The sequence below is a fragment of the Hyperolius riggenbachi genome, chromosome 7 (genome assembly GCF_040937935.1).
Source record: "Hyperolius riggenbachi isolate aHypRig1 chromosome 7, aHypRig1.pri, whole genome shotgun sequence".
Classification (NCBI taxonomy): domain Eukaryota; kingdom Metazoa; phylum Chordata; class Amphibia; order Anura; family Hyperoliidae; genus Hyperolius; species Hyperolius riggenbachi.
Window position 1 is genome coordinate 279465864 of NC_090652.1, and position 13491 is coordinate 279479354.

General features: G+C 44.3%; 1 protein-coding gene and 1 long non-coding RNA gene across 4 annotated transcripts in view; one reads left to right on the plus strand and one right to left on the minus strand.

Moving 5' to 3' along the window:
• ACVR2A (activin A receptor type 2A) overlaps positions 1–5725 on the minus strand; it is a 105784-nt gene extending 100059 nt beyond the window's left edge. For both annotated transcript variants that reach the window (XM_068245858.1, XM_068245857.1), the window contains exon 1: positions 5369–5725. In XM_068245858.1, coding sequence (XP_068101959.1) covers positions 5369–5423 — 55 coding nt within the window. In that variant the 5' untranslated portion in view covers positions 5424–5725. The remainder of the gene's footprint in view (positions 1–5368) is intronic.
• A 241-nt stretch (positions 5726–5966) lies between these two features.
• The window catches only part of LOC137525857 (uncharacterized), a 93273-nt gene continuing 85748 nt past the window's right edge, over positions 5967–13491 (plus strand). For both annotated transcript variants that reach the window (XR_011023037.1, XR_011023038.1), the window contains exon 1: positions 5967–6042. This is a non-coding gene — a long non-coding RNA (uncharacterized lncRNA). The remainder of the gene's footprint in view (positions 6043–13491) is intronic.

Consider the following 13491-nt stretch of genomic DNA (forward strand, 5'->3'; position numbering starts at 1 on the left):
CACGGTGGACAAATTCATACACTAGGAGCACTAAGGGTGCAACAGTGAGGCGGTGGACTCAAGATTCCTAAGAGATTTCATGGTGAAATTGATCAGCAATCAGCCTGTGGTGTATGGGCAGCTGACGAATCTGCCCATAATCGCTAGATGTATGGCTACCTTAAAGGGAACCTGAACAGAGTAAAATGATTTAAAATAAACACGTGATGTAGCTGCAAATGAATATTACATAATAACCTCACTGTCAGTTCTTCTCAGAAGCGCTCCTTTTTTTTCTTACAGTGATCCCTTCCAGTTCTGACAATATTGTCAGAAGTGAAATATACCAGTTGCTGTCAGTTATATATCAGCTGCTGTCAGTTACAACTAAATGTGCAAGGTGATGTCCATGTTTCCCTATGGTTTGAGTGGGTGATAAACAGTGTGCTGATCAGGAAGCTGTTATGGGGTAATGGCCATTTTCAAAATGGAGGACAGAGAATTCCATTGATCACAGTGGACAAACAAGACGAAGGAGAGGAGAAAGATTGATGAGCAGACTACATGAGAGGCAAGTATGACTTGTGTATGTTTGTTTTGACTTTATTTTCAGTTCCGGTTCTCTAAGTATTCTGAAATTCTGTAATGTTTTCTGTCAATCCTTGAAGTATGCAAAGCTGAACCAAATGGGTTGCGTTAATTATTAACAATAGTGGATCACTTGGCAATTTATAATCTTAAAGATCCCTTATCTGGCGCACGCACGCACGCACGCACGCACGCACACACACACACACACACAAAACAACAGCTATGCTAGCCCAATAATCACTGTAGCTGAGATACACCCAATACCAAAGGGACAATACAATCGTGTTCAGAAATGATAGCCCATAACAATAAATGTACCATCAACATACACAATATAGCACTTAAAGCATAGAGCAAACCTACAATTTACCCAATGTGAAAAACCTTTGCATTCAGTTAGAGTGGTAACAATACTTTACATAATCAAGCACCCAGTCTAGCCTCCTGTACTTCGCAAACCAACACATGAAGCCTGCTTTTTGCGACCTGTGGTACTCAAATATGCTCATCCTGTCAACCAAGCACAAAAGCAAACACAAAATAAAAAAGTAAAGACAATGTAGATAGAGAACAAGCGTGGGAGCTCTGTGCACAATTCATATGACACTTGCAGAGCGGCTCTTCAGACAGCTGAAGTACTTCAACTTGCAAGTTAACAAACACTTTCATGTCTATATATTATGTTTGTTAAAAAAAAATTGCAAAAAATTCCATTTGGACAAGGCTTGCTTTATTATAAAAAACAAAAATACCTTGACCCAGTGTTGCCAACTCATCCCTTTAAATACGGACGCTTATGAATTATACATGTCTTGTGGACAGTTAGATGCAGTTTAGGCACTGATTATCTGTGAGAAGCCCCAGAACCTGTATAACTTAGATGTGTCAGTATTTAAAGGGATGAGTTGGCAACCCTGCCTTGACATGTTCAGGCTCTACTGCAATACCATTATGAAAAACAAAAATGAGGGTTTTGAGGCTCATTAATGGCGATCAAGTACCGGTATAAAACATAGCATTCAATTAAAATTCTCGTCATATAAGACAAACATTATATAAGTTGACGAGTCACACAATATTTAACAGATGGCCTAACATGTTTCATGACTTGGCATAACTGCTTCTTCAGAGGCATGTTGTAGATTCCAATGTTCGTGACTAATGATAGGTACACATAATATTTTCTGCCAGATTTACTGTCAGAGCGATCTGATTTACGATCGTTTTTCCATAGAAGTTACCGGAAATCAATTTGAACATGTTGGAAATAATCGATCTAACAGTAAATCTATCAGAAAAATCCCATCATGTGTACTAATCAAAGCCCAGTACACACCACACAATTTCCAATCAGATAAACAGGTTGATTTGTTCACTTCCAACCGGTTGGATCAACTCCTGATCGATTTTTAGCAGCAGTTAATGGAAAATCAATCACGATATCGATTGGGAGTTGATCCACTCAGTAAAATAACAAACGAACCCGTCGATCTGATGGGAAATTGTGTGGTGTGTAAGGGGCTTAAGGATGATTAAAAACATCTACAATGTCAAATAACTAAAAAATTAACTTAGTATGTTATCGTTCCAAAACCATATGAAGCAGTGCGACAGTCCATAAATATGGTTTCACTCACAGAACACAAATCTAGTATACAACCACATCAAGCATGTCCTCATTGCTTTTTTCATCCGGTCAGCCAAATGTCAACAGTGCAATGCACAAAAGCATCCAAATTTTGCATCATGTGGCTTTCCAGGTATGGTGGAACTACAAGTCTCAGATGGACATGTTATGCTAGGATCAAAATACAGATCTGGTCTGTAACCTATTTAAAAACAATTTAACCTATAAGGTTTCAAATGAGCTGTGAGAAAACAAAACAAAAACACCACTAGAAAAAAGCCCATCAGGTCTTATGCTATGCAACCTAATTTATTGTTTAATGTTGGCATTACTACATGGCAATGCTTCTGCAATCTACCAGGACACACTGGGCCTTGAAGTCCCATCTCAGCCAGAGAGCCGCAGTTTGTAAACGGCAGCAATGTAAAATATAAAATGCACAAGCACATGGAGTGACGCCACAGATCGATCACCTACATTTTAAAACCAGTTTCAATGCAGGCTTTCGTATACAAGACTGCAGTGGGTGAACGGAGCACACACGAACGTAAAGTGTTCATCAATCTGCAAATGTTTGCATTTTAAACATTGCTGTCCAATCAATATTCACTTCCAGAAGATCAAGAGAACAATAACGAACAGGTTTTTTTTTCTTCTAACAGTACTGCTGATCTGTGCCAAAACCCTGTAACATTTTCAAGGGAAAAAAAAAAAAAAAAAAAAAAAAAACAGGGACGAATCCTTTATCCCCAGGACCTTTTCAAGAAAACAGTACAACCAAAACCTGGATATCCATCTGTGCATTATCTGCATACATAAGAAACAAAGAGGCGACTAAAAAAAAAAAAAAAAAAAAAAAAATGAATAGCTGGACCATCCAAAGATATTTCAAGAGGCTATTTCATTACAGAAAACCATTATATTTGAAATGACTGTTATACTAGGTAATATTTAGGGCACAGTAAAATTCTACCACTATTAAGCAAATAAATGAAACTATTTCAAAGGCAGATGCTTGTATCAACCATTCTCAACTACTTAATGAAATTTAAAAAGCATGCAATGGAATTTTCACATCGAAACGCTCCTAAACTGCTATCCTGATACAATTCAAAAGGCAACCAGAAACAAGTCAGGAAAGACATATTTGGCAGAACTAGTTAGATTGTAATGAAATTGAGGGGGGGGGGGGGGGGTACTGAAAGCAGGGACAATTCTGTATCAATGTACTTGCATCTAGCCAAACACTCACTAAATCATTGAGGCAAAACTGAAAGACGTTGGACTGCACGTTCAGGAGACCATCGGACACTGCTGGCAAATTATAGTGCTGTACAACATAGCCTGAGCTGCAAAGTGTCTGAAGACCTAAGCACTGTCCCTAGAACACTATCCACAAGCTGAAAACAGAGGAACAATAGAATATTAAGGTTTTGTCAACATCTTTACATTTCATTACTGGAAATCCAGGTCAGCTGGCAAGCCTGCCTGAACACACTAGGAAATAAAAATAAATACATTTAACATTTATGGAATCTAGCCCAAACTGAAAGCTAGGAATGGGACCAAAACAATGAGAAGAGACCATCAGCTGCAACTGGCATTCAATTTTAAGTGGTTAATTAACCTACAATCCAGAAACATTTCCAGGGACACAACACACTGATGCGGACAACCAAGGATCACCATGCATTATTTCAGAAGCACAGAACATAAATAGCAGAGCTGGCCTTATTGCAAGCAAAGGACAGTCTATTCAGGAACAGCAACAAATAGCCAGATAATTAAAACAGGACATGGAAGTATGTAGAGGCAGGACTGGGGGTATTTCCAGGGACAGATTTTCCCCAGCAACATGGGATGATCGGGCTAGCTGACACCACCACACTGGCCAGAGATGGATAGGGGGAGTCAGGGACATCTCTCCAGGGACAAAGAATGGGTATATCAGGCATAACCAACAAGCATGGGATTTCTAAGGTCAGCTAATGTTGAGCCAGAGATGGGGGGTACAGTGACAGGGCACATTCAGGGACACACTGGGGTCAGCAGATGGTGAGGCAGGCATGGGATGGGGAATATGGAGTACTGGGGACATCGCTGAGCCCAGCTGATGTGGTGTCAGACATGAGATGAGGGACACTTCCAGGGCCATCTGATGGGGAGCCAGGCATATGGTGGTAGGGCAGTGGGGCCAGGCATGTGGTGGGGGATACTGTGGCAGGGCATCGGGGCCAGGCATGCGATGGGGATACACTGGGGACAGCTGATAGTTATCCAGGCATGGGATGGTGATCCAAGCATGGGATGGGGATTACGGTGGCAGTAGGGCCAGGCAAGGGATAGTAATACAGGCATGGGATGGGGGATGCAGTGGGGCCAGACATAGGATGGAGAGGCCAGGTGCATGATGGGGATATGGTGGCAGTGAGGTCAGGCATGGGATGGGGATACGGTGGCAGTGGGGTCAGGTATGGGGAGGTCAGGCATGGGATGGGGGATACAGTTGCAGTGGGGCCAGACATGGGATGGTGATTTAGGCATGGGATGGGGATACCGTGGCAGTGGGGCCAAGCATAGGATGATAATTTAGGCATGGCTTGGGGGGATACAGTGGTAGTGGAGGCAGGCATGGGATTGAGCATACAGTGGCAGAGCAATGGAGCCAAGTATGGGATTGGGGGGGGTCAGGCATGGGGTAATGATCCAGGCATGGGATGGGGGATACGGTAGCAGTGGGGCCAGGCATGGGCTGGTGATTTAGACATGGGATGGGGGATACAGTGGCAGTGGGGTCAGGCATGGGATGGGGGATACAGTGGCAGTGGGGTCAGGCATGTGATGGGGGATGCAGTGGGGTCAGGCATGGCATGGGATGGGGGATACAGTGGCAGAGCAATGGAGCCAGTCATGGGATAGTGATCCAGGCATGGGATGGGGGATACAGTGGCAGAGCAATGGATCTGGGCATGGGATGGGGGATGCTGTGGGGTCAGGCATGGGATGGGGGATACAGTGGCAGAGCAATGGAGCCAGGCATGGGATATTGATCCAGGCATGGGATGGGGGATACGGTGGCAGAGCAATGGAGCCAGGCATGGGATATTGATCCAGGCATGGGATGGGGGATACGGTGGCAGAGCAATGGAGCCAGGTATGAGGGACACTCACCAGACGAGCAGGATATGAGGAACACGGTGAAGGCCAGCTTGGCAGCGGCGCCCATGTCTCCAGTACCTGCGCACACGGTGCGCGGTGAAGCAGGGGAGGGGGGCTGCTGCGGGTCACGTGTGGCGGGTCACCAGCCGGCGGGCTGCAGGGTGAGGAGCAGCAGCAGGCGGGCGGCCCCCATGGAAGGACGAGTCACTGCACACAGGCGGCCAGGGCAGGGGAAGTCTCCAGCCGGGCTCTGTCACCTCCTCTCCGCCCCATTCAGCCGCCGCCACCGAACCCCCCGAGCCAAGATGGCGGCTCCGAACGATTGTTTTTGTTTTCTCGCCTCCTCCTCCGCGACTACAGCCAGGGAGGGGCGTGGCAGCGAGCAGAGCTGAAATGACGGGCAGAGGGGAGCAGCCAATGGCTGACGGAGGAAGGAGGGTCCGGGAGGAGTTGTCCAATAGGCTCAATGGAGGAGGAAAATAGGTTTCCGGAAAAGGCGGGCTGCCGAGGGGCGCAGTGACGTCAGGGTGGGGCGGGGTAGTGAAGGTGTAGGGCGGGGTAGTGAAGGTGTAGGGCGGGGTTTGTGGATTGAAGTAGTGTGTAGTGGCGACAGGCGAGGCGCTGTACGTGCGGGTGGCAGCTCTGCATGATAATACGTACCTCATGGAGCCCTGTGTATACTGCAGGTATAGGTCACTGTATACAGTGGCGTAGCTAAGGAGCTGTGGGCCCCGATGCAAGTTTTACATGGGGCCCCCCAAGCACTCTATACATAACAATTGATACGGCGCACCAAAACCTGCCAATGGCAACTACAGTGTCAGAGGTGCAAGAAGGGGATGGGGAACAGTTTGTTAATGATTACCAATATTAAAAGTATCTATAGAAGTGATTATTATGAGCACAGTACCAATAGGGAGCTTATACTGTAGTTGTGGGAGGGCCCCTTGGGGCCCCTCTGGCCCAAGGGCCCCGATGCGGTCGCTACCGCTGCACCCCCTATTGCTACGTCCCTGACTGTATATAGCACAGAGCTGCATGTCTATACTATGAATACACCGTACACGTACTTCATACATGGCACCATATATATATATATATATATATATATATATATACATACAGTGGTGTGAAAAACTATTTGCCCCCTTCCTGATTTCTTATTCTTTTGCATGTTTGTCACACTTAAATGTTTCTGCTCATCAAAAACCGTTAACCATTAGTTAAAGATAACATAATTGAACACAAAATGCAGTTTTAAATGATGGTTTTTATTATTTAGTGAGAAAAAAAACTCAAAACCTACATGGCCCTGTGTGAAAAAGAAATTGCCCCCTGAACCTAATAACTGGTTGGGCCACCCTTAGCAGCAATAACTGCAATCAAGCGTTTACGATAACTTGCAACAAGTCTTTTACAGCGCTCTGGGGGAATTTTGGCCCACTCATCTTTCCAGAATTGTTGTAATTCAGCTTTATTTGAGGGTTTTCTAGCATGAACTGCCTTTTTAAAGGACTTACGAGCCCAAACTGTCTAAAAAAGCAAAGTACCTGTAAGCTGTTTAAATGCACGGAGGACGCCGTCCGCGCCCTCCGTGCAGTTCCGCCGGGTCCCCTTCCTGAGATCGCCCCCCGCGCCGACCCCGACCCCCCAGGCCGGGTCGGGCTCTCGTGCCGCTCTCAATATGGCCGCTTCCATTGGCCGCGGCTGCGCAGTCCGCCTGGCCGCGAGTGCGGCTGCGCAGCTCTACGGCCAACCCCTCTGATCCACGCTACAGTGCGTGGTTCGGGGGGTTGGCCGTAGAGCTGCGCAGCCGCACTCGCGGCCAGGCGGACTGCGCAGCCGCGGCCAATGGAAGCGGCCATATTGAGAGCGGCACGAGAGCCCGACCCGGCCTGGGGGGTCGGGGTCGGCGCGGGGGGCGATCTCAGGAAGGGGACCCGGCGGAACTGCACGGAGGGCGCGGACGGCGTCCTCCGTGCATTTAAACAGCTTACAGGTACTTTGCTTTTTTTAGACAGTTTGGGCTCGTAAGTCCTTTAAGGTCATGCCACAACATCTCAATAGGATTCAGGTCAGGGCTTTGACTAGGCCACTCCAAAGTCTTCATTTTGTTTTTCTTCAGCCATTCAGAGGTGGATTTGCTGGTGTCTTTTGGGTCATTGTCCTGCTGCAGCACCCAAGATCGCTTCAGCTTGAGTTGACGAACAGATGGCCGGACATTCTCCTTCAGGATTTTTTGGTAGACAGTAGAATTCATGGTTCCATCTATCACAGCAAGCCTTCCAGGTCCTGAAGCAGCAAAACAACCCCAGACCATCACACTACCACCACCATATTTTACTGTTGGTATGATGTTCTTTTGCTGAAATGCTGTGTTACTTCTACGACAGACTTAACAGGACACGCACCTTCCAAAAAGTTCAACTTTTGTCTCGGCGGTCCACAAGGTGTTTTCCCACAAGTCTTGGCAATCATTGAGATGTTTTTTTAGCAAAATTGAGATGAGCCTTAATGTTCTTTTTGCTTAAAAGTGGTTTGCGCCTTGGATATCTGCCATGCTGGCCGTTTTTGCCCAGTCTCTTTTTTATGGTGGAGTTGTGAACACTGACCTTAATTGAGGCAAGTGATGCCTGCACATCTTTAGATGTTGTCCTGGGGTCTTTTGTGGCCTCTCGGATGAGTTTTCTCTGCGCTCTTGGGGTAATTCTGGTCGGCCAGCCACTCCTGGGAAGGTTCATCACTGTTCCATGTTTTTGCCATTTGTGGATAATGGCTCTCACTGTGGTTCGCTGGAGTCCCAAAGCTTTAGAAATGGCTTTATAACCTTTACCAGACTGATAGATCTCAATTACAGTACTTTTGTTCCTGAATTTCTTTGGATCTTGGCATGATGCCTAGCTTTTGAGGTGCTTTTGGTCTACTTCTCTGTGTCAGATAGATCCTATTTAAGTGATTTCTTGATTGAAACAGGTGTGGCAGTAATCAGGCCTGGGGGTGACTACAGAAATTGAACTCAGGTGTGATAAACCACAGTTAAGTTATTTTTTAACAAGGGGGGCAATCACTTTTTCACACAGGGCCATGTAGGTTTTGAGTTTTTTTTTCCTCACTAAATAATAAAAACCATCATTTAAAACAGCATTTTGTGTTCAATTATGTTATCTTTGACTAATAGTTAACGGTTTTTGATGAGCAGAAACATTTAAGTGTGACAAACATGCAAAAGAATAAGAAATCAGGAAGGGGGCAAATAGTTTTTCACACCACTATATATATATATATATAATATATATATATATATATATATATATATATATATATATAGGTCACTGTGTATAGCACAAGTCTGCGTGCCTACACTATGTATACACCGTACACGTACTTCATATATGGCACCCTATATATATATATATATATATATATATATATATATATATATAATATATATATATATATATATATATATATATATATATATATCTTATACATGCCTCATGCATCGCACCCTATATAGAACACATACCTCATACATTGCACCCTGTATATACCATGCATATACATCATATATAGGTCGCTGTATATAGCACAAAGCTACATGCTTACACTGTGTATGCACCTTACACATACTTCATACATGGTGCCGTATATATCTTCACATCTGCAAAATGAGCCAAAAGGATCCGGTGAGCGGATCCGGTCTCCACTTTACAGAATCCGGATGCTCAGTCCGTGGCCCGGTTCACATAGTGAAAACAGATCTGATCAATGATTGATCGGATCCGTTTTCACTAGGCAATACATACCTAATCTTCATAGGCAACTGGCGGTAGAGTCTTCCTCTTCTTCCGCTGTGACTAGTCACATGACGTGGAAGAGGACGGAAGCCTCTACCGCAGGCTGCCTATGAAGATTAGGTATGTATAAACCCTCCCTAGCCCACCCAACCTGGCTGTTGCAGCCTCCCGTCGCTAGATTCAAGTCGGCCCATGCCCCCATCCCCCGTGGAACGGTCCGTTTCTTCACTAGTGTGAAGAAACGTTCCGTTTCCCATTGCCCCTAATGCTGCTGCATTTTTGTCCAGATCCGTTCCGCTAAGCAGGGCTTGCAGCAATTTTTAGGTCAGGGGACCGGAACATATCCATACCAACGGACGCATGTGAATGGATCCATAGGTTAAAATTGGATCCATTCACATCCATTCCGTTTGTACAGTATACGTTCCGGTTACGTTCCGGAAACAAACTCTAATGTGATTGGGGCCTTATACATACCTCATGCATAGCACCCTATATTTATAAAACACATACCTTATACATTGCTCCTTTTATATACACCTTACTCCTACTTCATACATGGCACCCTGTATATACCTCATATATAGCACAGAGATGTGTGCCTACTCTATATATACACCTTACACATACCTCATACATGACACCCTACATATACCTAACACATACCTCATACAAGACACTCTATATATACACCTTACACCAGGGGTGCCCACACTTTTTCGGCTCGTGAGCTACTTTAAAATTGCAGAGTCCAGGAGATCTACCAACACCCCCCCCCCCCGTCATGAACAGCCCCCAGGTGCCTCCAATATAGGTAGCTGCGTATGGGTCCTTTCAGTATAGGTAGCTGGGTACAGGTCCACTTAGCATAGGTAGCTGGGTGCAGGTCCCTTTAGCATAGGTAGCTGGGTGCAGGTCCCTTTAGCATAGGTAGCTGGGTGCAGGTCCCTTTAGCAGAGGAGCTATGGGTGCTCGGGTGCTTAATCACTTACCTCCCTCCAGCTCCAGCGGTGGTGTCTGGTCTCCCCTCAGCTGCAGGGTATCGCATGTCAGTGGCTGAAGGAGCGCTCCAGCGGGCAGCGTGATTGAGTAAGGCGTACGTGTATGTGTTGTGCCCGGCACCGCCCCCAGCCATGATGTCGTGTCATGGCAGAACCGCCCCTGGCCTCTCTGCAGCTGCGCCTTCTCTCTCCTCCACTGCTTCCTATTGGCCAGCGGCCGGCAGCAGAATTTGATGGGACAGCTGCCGGCCGCAAAATGTAATGGGACGCGGCGAAGTGGCCCCGATCTACCGGTATATCGCGATCGACCTATTGTGCACCTATGCCTTATACACGGCACCCTGTATATACATGTATATACTATATATGACACAGAGGCGCTGACCTATCTGAGTTTTATGCTCCATCTCTATTGCCTGATGAAGTGGGATATGCCCGCAAAACGCATTGCACTTGCACTTTCTGGAGTATGTAAATAAATTGCTGTTACTTTTGAATATAAATAATACTCATGCCTGCTTGGAGGAAGTAAGTCCACCTCTGCCTCTTCTCATTTTAAACGTTTTAGAATATTTTATCCTTTTGGCACCCCTGTTTGCTTATACAATACAATATATGAGGTATACATGCATATCTATATCACATGGCTCCCTATGTATACTTTACACATACCTCATATATGGCACCCTATATACAGTATACCTTACACATCCCTCATACATGACACCCTATATATACACCTTACACACACACTTCATACATGGCACCCTATATATACCTTACACATACCTCATACATGACACCCTATATATACATCTTACACATACCTCATACATGGCACCCTATATATACCTTATATGACTTCCTATATACACCTTACACATACCTCATACATGACACCCTATATATACCTCATACATGGCTCGCTATGTATACCTTCCACACACTTCATACATGGCTCCCTATGCATACCTTACACATACCTCATACATGACACCCTATATATACCTTCCACATACCTCATACATGACTCCCTATATATACCTTCCACATACCTCATACATGACTCCCTATATATACCTTACACATACCTTATACATAGCACCCTATATATACACCTTACACATACCTCATACATGGCACCCTATATATACCTTCCACGTACCTCATACACGACTCCCTATATATACCTTACACATACCTCATACATGGCACCCTATATATACCTTACACATACCTCATACATGGCACCCTATATATACCTTACACATACCTTATACATAGCACCCTATATATACACCTTACACATACCTCATACATGGCACCCTATATATACCTTATATGACTTCCTATATATACCTTACACATACCTCATACATGACACCCTCTATATACCTCCATCATGGCTCCCTATGTATACCTTACACATACCTCATACATGGCTCCCTATGTATACCTTACACATACCTCATACACGACTCCCTATATATACCTTACACATACCTCATACATGGCACCCTATATATACCTTACACATACCTCATACATGGCACCCTATATATACCTTATATGACTTCCTATATATACCTTACACATACCTCATACATGACACCCTATATATACCTCATACATGGCTCCCTATGTATACCTTACACATACCTCATACATGGCTCCCTATGTATACCTTACACATACCTCATACATGGCACCCTATATATACCTTACACATACCTCATACACGACTCCCTATATATACCTTACACATACCTCATACATGGCACCCTATATATACCTTACACACACCTCATACATGGCTCCCTATATATACCTTACACACACCTCATACATGGCTCCCTATATATACCTTACACACACCTCATACATGGCTCCCTATATATACCTTACACACACCTCATACATGGCTCCCTATATATACCTTACACATACCTCATACATGGCTCCCTATACAGTATATTCCTTATACATACCTCATACATGGCACCCTATACAGTATAAACCTTACACATACCTCATACATGGCTCCCTATATATACCTTACACATACCTTATACATGGCACCCTATATATACCTTACACATACCTCATACATGGCACCCTATACAGTATATACCTTCCACATACTGTACCTCATACATGGCACCCTATACAGTATATACCTTACACATACCTCATACATGGCTCCCTATACAGTATATACCTTACACACACCTCATACATGGCTCCCTATATATACCTTACACATACCTCATACATGGCTCCCTATATATACCTTACACATACCTCATACATGGCTCCCTATACAGTATATACCTTACACATACCTCTTACATGGCTCCCTATATATACCTTCCACATACCTCATACATGACTCCCTATATATACCTTCCACATACCTCATACATGGCTCCCTATATATACACCTTACACATACCTCATACATGGCACCCAATATATACCTTACACATACCTCATACATGGCTCCCTATATATACACCTTACACATACCTCATACATGGCACCCAATATATACCTTACACATACCTCATACATGGCTCCCTATGTATACCTTACAGAAACCTCATACTTGGCTCCCTATATATACCTTACACATACCTCATACATGGCACCCTATATATACCTTACAGATACCTCATACATGGCTCCCTATGTATACCTTACAGAAACCTCATACTTGGCTCCCTATATATACCTTACACATACCTCATACATGGCACCCTATATATACCTTACAGATACCTCATACATGGCTCCGTATGTATACCTTACAGAAACCTCATACATGGCTCCCTATATATACCTTACACAACTGCCCTAAATATCTTATTCAAGAGACAGAACTGAATCTACACATTGCTGGAGGCTCACATACTCATTATACATATACAGAGTGCATTCCCGCTACGGCAGGTTGCTTGAGGGCTCTATACATATTTTATATGCAGCTTCTACATAGTACATAACTGTTCTTACACACTGCTATTATGTCAGAAGAAAATAACGTTTGCAGGCTTTGTATGGGTTATATAAGCACATGTCAGAGTTTACCGAAAGGCAAGTGAATTAGTAGTTGTGTAGCACCTGCAGTGGCAACTTAGAGACTTAAAGGGGTACTACAGCGAAAAACTGTAAAATGTAAAATATGTGCAAACATATACCAATAAGAAGTACATTTTTTTCCAGAGTAAAATGAGCCATAAATTACTTTTCCCCTATGTTGCTGTCACTTACAGTAGTTAGTAGAAATCTGACAAAAGGGAGAGGTTTTGTACTAGTCCATCTCTTCATAGGGGATTCT